Below are 13,996 nucleotides of genomic sequence, written 5' to 3' on the forward strand. Positions count from 1 at the left end.
GGCTAGTGTTGAGAACTACAGTCAACCAGAGGAAGGACCAGAGAGTCCTGTAGAGTTAGGACTGATGTAATCACAATACCCAAGTGAAAATCATGGGCAAACACACACAGAAAGGAAGGAAATACGGTGGAGAGAAGGAAGGGGAAAGAAAGAGAGAGGAGGAATACTTTGACTCTCAGCCCCGGGTCTTTTTTGCCTTGAGTGCAACTACTTTGTTTTCTGTTCTCTGTCTCTGCAAGATGGTTTTGTATCCTGCAGTAGTCACTGTGCTTCTTGTACTACCTTAAACGGTCCTCTATTTCTTGGAATCAAAATAACTTCAATTAAAATACTTCAGACTGTCCTCCCACCAGGTGAATGACTCTCTATGGTCAACACAGCATGATGTTTAGAAAACTCATACTCTGATTGCTCATAAATAACTCTGAATCTTTTAGAAGAAAAAAACAAATATATCCATTTGGCACAACTGCTCGTGGACCCCACGCACACTCAAAGCACTCTGATGAAGCTGAACTTACCCACTTTTAACCTGCCTGTGACTTCTCCTTCCGCGTTGCGTGCATTCATGGTCACATTCTGTGTAGACTGCAGAAGCAGAGATGAGTCCTAAAAATGGATTCACACAGTGAGCCAAATGTATACTATCTAAAGTGACTATACCTTTACATTTGTATATAAATTGAAGATTTATAGAAAAATAATTTTTCTGATATCACAGATCCTGTGAGCCTATAAACTGCAGCTAAATTTTTTTAAACTTGGATTATATTATGTGAATGGGGTAAATGCATTAAATTATTTCCCCACAAAATATAATAACCTCATGGGTTTACAGAGCCCATGTACATTTTATAATACACCAGGTTCATTCTCAATGTGAAGATCTGAAACAATTAAATTTTAATTGGTGTTTGTTTGGTCTTTTCAAAAAAATTAAAATTTCATTTCTCACAATTTATGTTCAGGATATGATATATTTTAAAAGATAAATCAGAGAATGTTTAGCTCTTCTGTAATAAAGACAGTATTACTTATTTTCAAAACACAAAAGCCTTCTCACAATTTCAAGAGCTTTTAAAATCTGCTGGATGCCTAAGCTTTTAGAGCTCTTTGTTGGAAGAGAAAGTGGCTTTATGAGCGTGTAAGTGGGGTCATACTCTGAATGGGGGCTTTGTTTCACAGAAGATTGCTGGCTCTTATATAAACAGTTTTCTTCAAAAGGAATGCAGTAATTCGGCTGTTGGATTCAGGTGGGTTTATGTCAGAGGGAACCAAATATCTTCCAAAGTTGTGGAGGAATGATGCATTGTTTTTTTTTTTTCCGAAGGAAAGAAGTTTTAGGAGCACTTTGGACGTCTAGCTGGTTAGAAATTCTCCAACTTGCTTTGTGGAAGCACATGGGTTTACCAGCGTCTCACCTTTTATCCAATGGTGTGAGCTTACTACTTGTTTTTGCTTTGTTATGAAATGACTAGCATGATAATAAAAGCTAACAATTCACCAAAGATTTTGGCCATCCATCCTCTCATTTACCTCCACACTTTGGAGGAGGTAGCTTTATTCCTCATCTACAGATGAGGAAATTGAGTTCAAAGAGATTAAATGACAGTTCTCCCACAGTCACAGCCAGCAAGTGACCGTTCCATGATGGAGCCCAGTGTTCAGGTGCCAACGTCCAGGCTCGTTTTTTTTTCTTTTTATCATTCTCCCTGAAAGGGAGGACATGGCAGTCAGGGCTGCGAGGCCCACCCCCGGGCATGGACACAGTCAGCTGTCCGGGGAACCACTCTGCCTGTCTCATGGATGCTTTCCAACTCCCCTCTCCCCAAGTTTTTTTCTGGCTTCCACCTCAGGGGCTGGAAATGCTAATTGCTTTCTCAGCCTGTCTTTGGGGAGGGAGACCCAAGTGACACAACTCTGGTCACTGAGATGTAAAAAATCTGCTGGGGGTGGGGCTGGGGTTTCTGGGCAAGGTTTGGGGTGTGACCCTGCTGGTCACTCACTGTGTGCCCGTGCACACACAAGGCACATGGCCAGGGAGCCACGCAATGTCAGTGCAGACATCCTTTTCATTAGAAAAGCAAACCATTATTTATTTTTCATAAAACAAATTGTTTAAACGTGTCCTCATTTTCTTACCACTCTGGAGCGTATTTCTTTGACATACAACGGGAATAAAAACTCAGATTCCCCCTCCAGGCGAAGTCCATCTGCCGTAACATGCAGGTGACCCATGCCCACCTGTTAACAGAGCAGAGATTCTGTTATTGCTTTCTTTTTCACTTCTTTTATTATCGACTTAAATTATGTATACATTTTTATAGATTTCCTATCGGCCTTTTTCTGCATTTCTCTTAAGCACTTAATTTATAACTTTAGTTGTTTTTATTCAGTATTCAGTGTTATATTAAATCTTGTGTAAATACAAAGGACTATTTAGGAAATGCATGTAAGATTTAAATAATCACTTTACGATAAACAGCTAAGAGCACCAGGTGGGCTCACAGTATAACAATGTTCACGCAAAGTCTGTGGGATTAATTGACACGTATTTCTAAGAAAATGCACATCATTATTCTTTCAGGACACACTGACTGAGTGCCAACCACGCTGTAGGATCACACAGTGGCTGGGAGAAGGCATGGCCCCTGGCGCCCAGGGGCTGTTACAGTCTTCTGTCTCCAGCAGTTGTGGGGCTGGAGGTCGGGGGCGGGTGTGTCTCCCTTCCAGACCTTTCCAGCATCTTCCTGCTCATCCCCCAGCCTTCCACATAGCGAGGGTCTTTCTGAGGCCAGACAGGACCCTGTAGTCAGGAGGTGTCCCTGACAGACCCTGGGGTGTAAACCTGAGGAGTTCAACCTTTATTCAGTCTCCAAAAAGTGTTCATTGCTGCATCTTTTCTCACTGTGACTATCTGGTAAAGTAAAAACATTCTGTATTAAATGAATTTTTTTTCAAAAAGGACACAAAATATTATTAAAGCATATAAAATTACCCAGCTATCTTGAGAACACGAGGGTGCCTAAAACAGACTCTGAATTCCTTATAATGACTGATTTTTAGGTTACTAAATTATTCATTCCAATCCCAAAGAAAGGCAGTGCCAAAGAATGCTCAAACTACCGCACAATTGCACTCATCTCACACGCTAGTAAAGGAATGCTCAAAATTTTCCAAGCCAGGCTTCAACAGTATGTGAACCACGAACTTTCAGATGTTCAAACTGAATTTAGAAAAGGTAGAGGAACCAGAGATCAAATTGCCAACATCCGCTGGATCATCGAAAAAGCAAGAGAGTTCCAGAAAAACATCTACTTCTGCTTGTTGACTATGCCAAAGCCTTTGACTGTGTGGATCACAACAAACTATGGAAAATTCTGAAAGAGATGGGAATACCAGACCACCTGACCTGCCTCCTGAGAAATTTGTATGCACGTCAGGAAGCAAGACTTAGAACTGGACATGGAACAACAGACTGGTTCCAAATAAGAAAAGGAGTATGTCAAGGCTGTATATTGTCACCCTGCTTATTTAACTTTTATGCAGAGCACATCATGTGAAATGCTGGGCTGGATGAGGCACAAGCTGGAATCAAGATTGCTGGGCGAAATATCAATAACCTCAGATATGCAGATGACACCACCCTTATGGCAGAAAATGAAGAAGAACTAAAGAGCCTCTTGATGAAAGTGAAAGAGGAGAGTGAAAAAGTTGGCTTAAAACTCAATATTCAGAAAACAAAGATCAGGGCATCCAGTCCCATCACTTCATGGCAAATAGATGGGAAAACAGTGGCTGACTTTATTTTTCTGGGCTCCAAAATCACTGCAGATGGTGACTGCAACCATGAAATTAAAAGATGCTTGCTCCTTGGAAGAACGACGTAGACAGCATATTCAAAAGCAGAGACATTACTTTGCCAACAAAGGTCAGTTTAGTCAAAGCTATGGTTTTTCCAGTGGTCATGTATGGTGTGAGAGTTGGACTATAAAGAAAGCTGAGCGCCGAAGAATTGATGCTTTTGAACTGTGGTGCTGGAGAAGACTCTTGAGAGTCCCTTGGACTGCAAGGAGATCCAACCAGTCCATTCTAAAGGAGATCAGTCCTGGGTGTTCATTGGAAGGACTGATGCTGAAGCTGAAACTCCAATACTTTGGCCACCTGATGAGAAGAACTGACTCATTGGAAAAGACCCTTATGCTGGGAGGATGACAGAGGATGAGATGGTTGGATGGCATCATCAACTCGATGGACATGAGTTTGAGTAAGCTCTGGGAGTTGGTGATGGACCGGGAGGCCTGACGTGCTGTAGTCTATGGGGTCGCAAAGAGTCAGAAATGACTGAGTGACTGAACTGAACTGAATTCACTAGTTACTAAGTTTGCTGTTAAATACTGAAATGTGTACTAGAATTTATTGCATATCAGAATAAAAAAAATCAAGTAAGTTGCATTTGAATGGTAAATATTTATAAATTAGTGAAATTAGAAAAATACAATTTGTAAAATTTTGTCAGTTAATGAATTAAATAATCTTTAAGCAATCATGACACACAATCAACCCCAAACTCAAGGTGGCTCCAATTTTCCCACCATGAAAAGATAATGACGAGTGGAAAAACTGCAATGAAAACTCACTGTAAAATCAACAGAGTATAATTTGCAGTGAAGCTATTAAAAAAGGTTAAGAAAAGGTAAATGCTATATTACTTTAAATGTTATATGTATTTTTTTTTTGGCTACTGAGCATTCTATCTAGACAGGAGACAAACACTAACTGCATGGCAGGGAGCTTCTGTTGATGCAATGGGGATGGACTGACAGCACAAACAAAACGAGAACATGATTATCAGGAAAAATAACACTTACTGGGGAAAACCACATGACTCTAAGAATCCAAATGGTAAGAGCAAAATTCACAAGGAGAATGATGAGCAAAAGAAGGACGAACAAATACAGGCAACGCTTTCTCCAGCCATAAATGCCGATTTTGTAGACAGCCTGGTTCTCTGGCCGCTCTATGTGGGTGCCCTCCGTGATCGTGGTGTATTGTTCACGCACCATCTGCCACAGGTAGGGGGTGAAGAGGGGGAGGGGGAAAAAGGGGGAGGACGTGGGAAGTGGGAGTGGGGAGAGGGACAAAGGGAGAGACAGACGGACAGAGAGAGAATTTGTCAATATTGACTGACCATTAGTCCAACAAAACATTTTTTTACCCCAATAACAAATCTCCAAAATTAAGTGATTTTTGAAAAGAGCATTAAAGAATACTATGAAACATGTCATTGTATTTCAGCCACAGTGATAATCTGTCATTTACCATAATAGATATAACAAATTCATTTGAAATCCAGTGATCATATTTCCAGGGCTTCCAAGGTGGCTCAGTGGTAAAGAACCCACCTGCCAATGCAGGAGATGAGAGTTCAGTCCCTGGCTTGGGAAGATCCCCTGAAGAAGTAAACGGCAACTCACTCCAGTATTCTTGCCTGGGAAATCCCATGGACAGAGGAACATGGTGGGCTATGGAGTCCATGGGGTCGCAAAAGAGTTGGACATGACTTAGCGACTACAACAACAACCACATTTTCAGGTCTTAATCAATAAACTCAGTACATATACAGCTTTCAAAATTCTGCAGGATTAACTTTGGAATTGAAGCATCAACCTACAACAGTTAAGTGATCAAGTTCTTAAAAGATTCAGTGGGAGGAAAATCAAGCTGGTACCTATAAGTCTTGTGAAAAAAATTCCAGTTCCTCAGTTTTATGCCAAACAATTAGGTTACATCTTCCTTCAGCCATTAAATATTACTCAGAATTTAAAATTAGAATTATCTTTACAAGATACCAATCACACCAACATTTGCCTATAATAAAGGTCCCAAGTACTGACCTACTTCAAGAAAGATCAAAACGTGGATATGTACAAATGCTTATAAACATCCATCATTTTATGTTAATCAGGGTAAGAGTTTCAGTAACAATTTCCACTTTAGGAAGAGATTTTTAAAAGTTGCTCATTCTCCTCTTTACACACACACACACACAAAGAGCATAGTTTTGTTTAAATTAAAATTAGAAATTATGATGACTTTTCTGATTGTAAAGATAGCAAAATGATGAATAAGAACATAAAGAATTCTCCTCTGAGATTTTTTTATGCATTTACTTTTAGGAATGATTTAAAGATGTCCTTATTTAAAATGTCATGGTCTAAAATAATTCTTTAAATCTCTTTCCAACTGAATGGGCATTTCCCCCATGTTCAAAGTGATTGTATAAAACGGTGCTGTTCATCACTCAGTATTTTCAAACACTGAAGACTGACAATCTGCATTATTCAAAACCCAAGCGGTTATTAACAGTTTCATGAGGGCATTCTTCACTTACTCATCTTTGACTCCTCCAGTTTTTTTTTTATATGAGAAAGTCCATCACCACCCACCCAGGTCTTCAAAGTCTCTGAAGTCATTCTTGCTTCCCCCTTTCTCCTTCAAGCCCCACATCAGCCCCACACCAACTCTACCTTCAGCCTAGATCCTCGGGCTGCCTACGTCCCTCCATTTCCATGGCAACCACTCTGGTGCCAGCCCCTCGAACTCCCTCATCTTCACCACTGCAAACCTGACTTCCTTCCTCCCCTTCTGGAAGGCTCTCTCTACCCAGCAGCAGGGACATGAAATAAAATTCAGTGCCTGTCACTCTACAATGTCAAATCTTCCCATGGCTTTTCCCCACTGAGAACATCCAGGCTCCTCCATCGCCCACACCCCCAACCCTACATGAGAGCCTTCGCTCACCTCTTCATCTGCTACCACGGTGCCCCACCTACTTGCAAACAGCCCAGGTGAACCCTCAGGTCAGGACTCACTGTTGGGCATCCTCCCCACCTGACACCCTCTGCTGGCCCCCTCCTCACCTTCAGCACCAGTTCACATGTCATCTCCTCCAAGAAGTCTTCCCTGGACACACTCAATCCCATCATATCACATCATTCTGTAGTATTAATTTCAAACACGTGTCATCTAAATAATGGTGGCAAATTCAGACAGTCCATAAAAGATAAGCTCAGAGTCTGAGACTGGATTGGAGGGGTATGGCCAGAGACTCAGAATTCAAAACTATCACATATTTTTTACAATATTGCCAGAGATCAATAAAAACAGCTGTTTTCTAAGCATGAGTGTATATACACATTCTCGCATGCACATACATGTATGTCTTCCAATTGTTACATATTTCTATTCATATATAGAGCTTACTATTGCTGGTGTAAACCTATCACAAACCTAGCTTCATTCAACATAATCTTATTATCTTTTAGTTTTGGAGATCACTGTTTGCATCATAACTCACATAATTCCTACATGGTGCCAACGTTTAGGAAAACGAAGAGGTCGCCTTGGTAGATGTGACAAAAAGTACATCAATAAGGAAAATTCAACAGTAGATAACTAATGGAGGAAATATTTGCCTTAAAGATAAGACAAGGTTAATACCCTTAGAAAGATAAATAAATCAATACAACTTGAGCAAAACCATGCACACACATTAAAGAAACTCAAATGGTTAATACACAGTAAAGGATTCTACTTCACCAGGAAGCACAAACACAAATTCCACAGGCAGTTTTCAAACAGTAAGGGAAATTTAAAAACCGGTTCTAGCCAACATTGGCACACATAAGTGATATCATATGGATATGTTTGAAAAATGGGCATGAAACTCCTCTGCTGTTGAAAGTGAAAATTAACACCATTCCTCTAGAAGGATATTTGGCACTATGTACGGAGAATTTCAAACAGACAGTAATTTCAGTTCTAGAAACTTATTCCAAAGAAACAATCAGGAATGAAAATGAAGATTGATGTTTAAAGGTATTTGTTTTACTTTATCTATAATGGTGAATGACTGGAAAGTAAAGGCTTTCTTAGTGGCTCAGTGGTAAAGAATCTGCCTGCCAATGCAGGAGACACAGGAGACCTGGGGTTCGATGATCCTCTGTAAGAGGAAATGGCAACCCACTCCAGTGTTCTTGCCTGGAGGATCCCATGGACAGAGAAGCCTGGTGGACTATACAGTCTGTGGGGTCACAAAAGAGTCAAGACATGACTAAGCAACAACAACAAATAATGTTAAGGTTTAAACATCAGAGTAACTAGTTATTGGATTATTATAACATTACAGAATTAACTGCTTGAAAGCATATATCTTGAATATCCTAGAGAAATGCTAATGGTAGAGTGCTGAATGAAAAACAGAATGTGAAATACATATTAAAATATACACCCATAGAAACAGACTATAAACAAATTTTAAAATTGTTAACAATAATTTCCCTCTATATTCTACCTTTGTCACTTAAAATTGCATTTCCCAAATGTCTTTCTGTATTTTTTCAGATTAAAAAATTTGTATATATCTACCTTTTGCTATATATAGTTCTCTGATAATAGAAAAGCTAACAGAAAATTCACTATACCTGTCCCAACTTTATGACTACATTTAGGATGACCAAATAATTTAAAAAATAGTTCCTCTTCATTTTTGGCCAAATTGCTTAGCATGACTATAAAATAAAGCAAAGTACACAACCTGTAGTTATCAATTTCATCCAAAGTCACAATCAATACAATTCTCACCATCACAAAGGCCCCTGCTATAAAACACACACACGCAGGGAGAGTCACAGGTTACAAGGTCATCAAACTGTTCTCTCGTCTCTACAACAGAACTGACTTTTAAAATAAAATGGCAAGCTGCCATTTAAAAAAGTTCCTTATAGAATACACCAAACCAACAGAATAAATGCCCTTTAACTAGCTAACATTCCTGATCAGGGAAGAAACCTTTATTTAAATGAAAAAGTAACAAGAAAAAAAAAACCCCACACTTTTAGCCACTGTCATACAAATGTTAGGTCATAAAACTGCGGTTTTAAAATGCATATTTGTTTCTTAGTTCGGTTAGAGACTATTTTAAAGCAGGGCTATGATTATGAAGATGAGCAATTCAAACATGTTTTCTTAGTGTTTTACTCTTGTTTTTATTAAATAAACTCAGAAATCTGAAGCTTTTACCACGTCCTTATGTCATGTTTGACTAAGGAGTAATAGCAATGTCCAGAAGCTGAAGTTAGCAGAAATAAGGCCAACATAAGGATGTTTTGTTCTCCGTTTTGTTCACCAGTATATAACCAGCACCTACAGGTTTATAGCTGGACTTGTCCTGCATTTCACACCTTAGTGACCTCATGCTACTTCATTTTCTACCAGGAATGTCTATCCATAAGTACTCTGTATTTCAACAGTGTATTTCAAGATCATGCAAAGTTCTACCTTGATAAATGAGTTGGATTTGGGAGGATGATTAGCATCAGAGAAGGGCTGTTTCTACCCTCACTTTTCAACCATATTATCTTAGGTATTTCCCTTTCACTATCATATAACACAGACTGAAATCTAGAGTCACACCTGCTTAGTTCTGTGACGTGATGATCAATTCTGTCCATTGAGGAACAAACAGTTGGTCAACTGATCAACTCAAGTGACCTACCAGGCTTTTTGAGAGTGTGTTTCTTCAAAGATGCTGCACACATAAAACTCGCTGAAAATGTTTCAAGTAAGAGTTAAAACAGTCACAAAAGTGAGGATGGGTTTTAGGTACTGTCTCCACGGCAATGACTTCTTCCTGCTGGTTCTCCCTTGGGGTCTGTTTTCCAGACCTCAGCTGAGGCCATCTTTTGACGTTTTACAGCTCCTCTCTCCCCCTCCATGCCCCTTATCCAGTCTTCATGGCAACCAAAGTGACCTCCCACAAGACTAATTCTATCCCAGTGGCTTCAGGATGAAGCACACATGCTTTGGGCACACACAACCCATGGGAATGCCAGCTCCTTCACCAGCATGCACAGCACACCAGCTGGAACAAAGTCAAGTGGATTCAGACACTGTGAAGGACTCTGGGAGAAGTCTCAAGTCTCCTGCAAGTCTGCAGATCACCAAACACTCCTGCATCTATTTCCCAGGAAATTCCCTAAGGCACAGTAAGATGTGAAACAAGAAGTGAGCATGGAGTCTGGAACAGCAAAGACAGAGGGTAGGGAATTCTACAAAGCTCACATGAACACCACAGAACGATCTGGTCCTGAAGTAGGTCCAGAGAAGAATAAGGCTAGATGCTCTTGAGGTTGAGAAAGGAGGCAGGAAGGAAAGAAGGAAGCAGAGGTGGGTTCTGAAGGCTCCTCACTAGGAAACCAAAGACACGGCAGGTGAGCAGTGCTGGGCTCACTTGAGAAGCAGCCATGTAGAAGAGGGAGCTGGGGGAACCCCTCCCAGGTCCCACAAAATGTGCAAAATTAAACAAAATGGGCACCCATTCATAATTTATAATTGTTATTTGATTTTCACCTTCAGTATAGTAGAGTTGGACCACAAAAAAGGCTGAGTGCCAAAGAATTGATGCTTTCAAATTGTGGTGCTGGAGAAGACTCTTGAGAGTCCCTTGGACTGCAAGGAGATCAAACCAGTCAATCCTAAAGGAAACCAGTCCTGAATATTCATTGGAAGGACTGATGCAGAAGCTGAAGCTCTAATCCTTTGGCCACCTGATGCAAAGAGCTGACTCACTGCAAAAGACCCTGATGCTGGGAAAAATTGAAGGCAGAAGAAAAAGGGGACGACAGAGGATGAGATGGTTGGATGGCATCACCAACTCAATGGACATGAGTTTGAGCACTCTGGGAGATAGTGAAGGACAGAGAAGCCTGGTGTGCTGTAGTCCGTGGGGTCACAGAGTCAGACACGACTTAAGTGACTGAAAAACACCAGTAGGAGTTTAGTTTAATGACTACAGTGTTTATTTTTTAAAGAACCACACGGAACAGCTTTATTTGCAGCATTTTAGCTGCAAGCTTAGCCAACATATTCAGGAAACTTGGATGTGTTAGTCTTTGGAATTTGATATTTAAATATAGTGAAACACTGCTTTTCATTTGGCTTTGAAAGAAACCTCAGATAAATTCTAGAACCTCTAAGACTAACAACAACTTGAACCACAAGGTGGTAAATACACCTCTCTGTATCCATCTCTACAAAATGTTTCCAAGAAAACAAGCAAAACATAAACACAGGGAGTTTTGTAGTTCATGTTGCACTAGTGAGTTACTCCATTCTGCTGGCAAATTTTCCAGCCAGCCAAGCTATTTTTTTCCCTATTATCTTTCTTGATGACTTTCTTTAGAAACACGTCCTCCAAAGGCCTATGTTACTTAGGATCCATCAGAAAGAATAGACATTTTAACAGGTCAAAGCACAGCACATGTTTACCTCATATTCTACTTACTATACTTTCTGATACATATTTTGAGCAATAGACTATTTTCCCCAGATTTGGGGAGAGAGACATTTTTCCCTTTTTTATCCAAGAAGAGTTGGGCAGCTGAAGCTGGCATTTTGCTTCTGTTTTGCTTATTCTCAATGTATCAAACCACCTGGACTTTAGTTCTCATGAATTTTACTCTGTTTAAACGTCTTTGACAAAACTATGACAAAATGTAAAGCAAATGTACTTCTACCACAAAAGTTTAAGAGTCGAATTAGAAGTGAAAAGTGAGTGAAACTGAAAGTGATAGTCGCTCAGTCGTGTCTGACTCTTTCTGACCCCATGGACTGTAGCCCGTCAGGCTCCTCTGTCCACGGAATTCTCCTGGCAAGAACTCTGGAGTGGGTTGCCATTCCCTTCTCCAGGGGATCTTCCCACCCAGGGATCAAACCCGGGTCTCCTTCATTGCAGGCAGATTCTTTACTGTCTGAGCAACCAGGGAAGCCCAGAATTAGAAGTAGGTGATCTGAAAGATTACTCTTTATCTAGATTAACTAGAGTATGGAAAATCCCATGGAAGGAGGAGCCTGGTAGGCTGCAATCCATGGGGTCGCTAAGAGTCAGACACGACTGAGCGACTTCACTTTCACTTTTCACTTTCATGCACTGGAGAAGGAAATGGCAACCCACTCCAGTGTTCTTGCCTGAAGAATCCCAGGGACAGGGGAGCCTGGTGGGCTGCCATCCATGGGGTCACACAGAGTCAGACATGACTGAAGTGACGTAGCAGCAGCAGCAGCAACAACTGAATGCCTGATAATACAAAAATACTGTCATGGTGTTCTAAAATTAAAACTATTAGAAGGACATAATCATGCTAGAATAACATGTAGCATTTTAGTAGTTGGAAAAACTTGAAAGTTGAAATGAAGCGTTAATTCCATTTTGTTGATATTTAATATATAATCATTTTGAGCTAAATTTATTTAACATTTTAAATTTATTTTCCATTATGTCATCTATGAAGGAAAAATAATCAAGAAGCCTTATACCTATTTGGTCTTTAAGTTGAACATTCTAATTCTGTAAGATCCAAGTTAAAGCCGATTCCTTACCTTAGATGTTGTCAAAAAGCACAAAGTGAATTAACTGTACTCCTTCAGAGCTTCTGAGACAAGATTTGAGGCTGTCCCAGGAATCGAGCAGTGAGAGGGGAGGGGTCAAGTTTGCCAGGCAGCCGGAGGAAGGCTCCCATTCTGGGTCTGTCTCATGTTTCATTCCCTTCTATTAGCAACAGGCGCATCTAATTTTATTCTCGTGACACAAACAGCTCATACCACACTTAAAATTGTCTGGGCACCAATTCCAGGACACAGCACTAAGTGTGCCGAGGAGAAAATCCTCCTACAAAACCAACAGTTAAACCCTGAATCATGACCCTAGTATGTGATTTTAACTTTCTACAGTGAACTTGACCTTAAATGAGCAGGAAAAGCCTGTGGGACGCATTTCCAGTGGAATCCAGTGTCAACAAAAGTCTTATAAAAATCAGATTCACATGCGACTTTGCTAGTATTAAATGTATACTGTTCTCTTTCAAGTAAACTGCAAAGTCTTATGTAACAATCTTTAAAAATCACTTTCTTTAGACCTTTTTGGGGGAGCTTCCCTTGTGGCTCAGCTGGTAAAGAATCTGCCTGCAATGCAGGAGACCTGTGTTTGATCCCTGCGTTGGGAAGATCCCCTGGAGGAGGGAAAGGCTACCCACTCCAGTATTCTGGTCTGGAGAATTTCACGGACTGTATAGTCCCTGGATAGCAAAGAGCTGGACACGACTGAGTGACTGTCACTTTTTTTAGACCTCTTTTAAGTGAAAAAACTTTAACATTTGAGAAAACCTTAAATAATGATCATTACAATAAAGACAAGTTAGACTGGACATGTTAAAATTATGACAGTTATTTTCTCAGTAAACTAAAATTACATCTTGTTTAAAAAATTACATGAAAGTAACAAGGCGGAGAAGGCAATGGCACCGCACTCCAGTACTCTTGCCTGGAAAATCCCATGGACGGAGGAGCCTGGTAGGCTGCAGTCCATGGGGTAGCTGAGGGTCGGACATGACTGAGTGACTTCACTTTTACTTTTCACTTTCATGCATTGGAGAAGGAAATGGCAACCCACTCCAGTGTTCTTGCCTGGAGAATCCCAGGGACAGGGGAGCCTGGTGGGCCTGTCTATGGGGTTGCACAGAGTTGGACATGACTGAAGTGACTTAGCAGCAGCAGCAGCAACAAGGCGATTTATGTAGTCTTCATTTCAGTTCAGTCGCTCAATCGTGTCCGACTCTTTGCGACCCCATGAATTGCAGCACGCCAGGCCTCCCTGCCCATCACCAACTCCCAGAGTTCACTCAAACTCACGTCCATCGGGTCGGTGACACCATCCAGCCATCTCATCCTCTGTTGTCCCCTTCTCCTCCTGTCCCTAATCCCTCCCAGCATCAGAGTCTTTTCCAATGAGTCAACTCTTCGCATGAGGTGGCCAAAGTATTGGAGTTTCAGCTTTAGCATCATTCCTTCCAAAGAACACCCAGGACTGATCTCCTTTAGAATGGACTAGTTGGATCTCCTTGCAGTCCAAGGGACTCTCAAGGGTCTTCTCCAACAC

The 13,996-nt window shown here is 40.8% G+C and overlaps 1 protein-coding gene across 2 annotated transcripts in view; it reads right to left on the bottom strand.

The window, feature by feature from the left end:
* SGCG (sarcoglycan gamma) overlaps window positions 1-12,580 on the bottom strand; it is a 31,515-nt gene extending 18,935 nt beyond the window's left edge. Inside the window, exons 1-5 of one of the 2 annotated variants that reach the window (XM_055542547.1) lie at window positions 12,442-12,537; window positions 5,406-5,525; window positions 4,872-5,066; window positions 2,143-2,244; window positions 522-609 (exon numbers count right to left, since the gene is read on the bottom strand). In XM_055542547.1, coding sequence (XP_055398522.1) covers window positions 522-609; window positions 2,143-2,244; window positions 4,872-5,066; window positions 5,406-5,519 — 499 coding nt within the window. In that variant the 5' untranslated portion in view covers window positions 5,520-5,525; window positions 12,442-12,537. Of the gene's footprint in view, window positions 1-521; window positions 610-2,142; window positions 2,245-4,871; window positions 5,067-5,405; window positions 5,526-12,441 lie in introns of both variants that reach the window. The other variant, XM_055542548.1, reaches the window with a different exon arrangement.
* Window positions 12,581-13,996: the final 1,416 nt, after the last annotated feature.

Source organism: Bubalus kerabau, chromosome 12 (genome assembly GCF_029407905.1).
Source record: "Bubalus kerabau isolate K-KA32 ecotype Philippines breed swamp buffalo chromosome 12, PCC_UOA_SB_1v2, whole genome shotgun sequence".
NCBI classification, from domain to species: domain Eukaryota; kingdom Metazoa; phylum Chordata; class Mammalia; order Artiodactyla; family Bovidae; genus Bubalus; species Bubalus kerabau.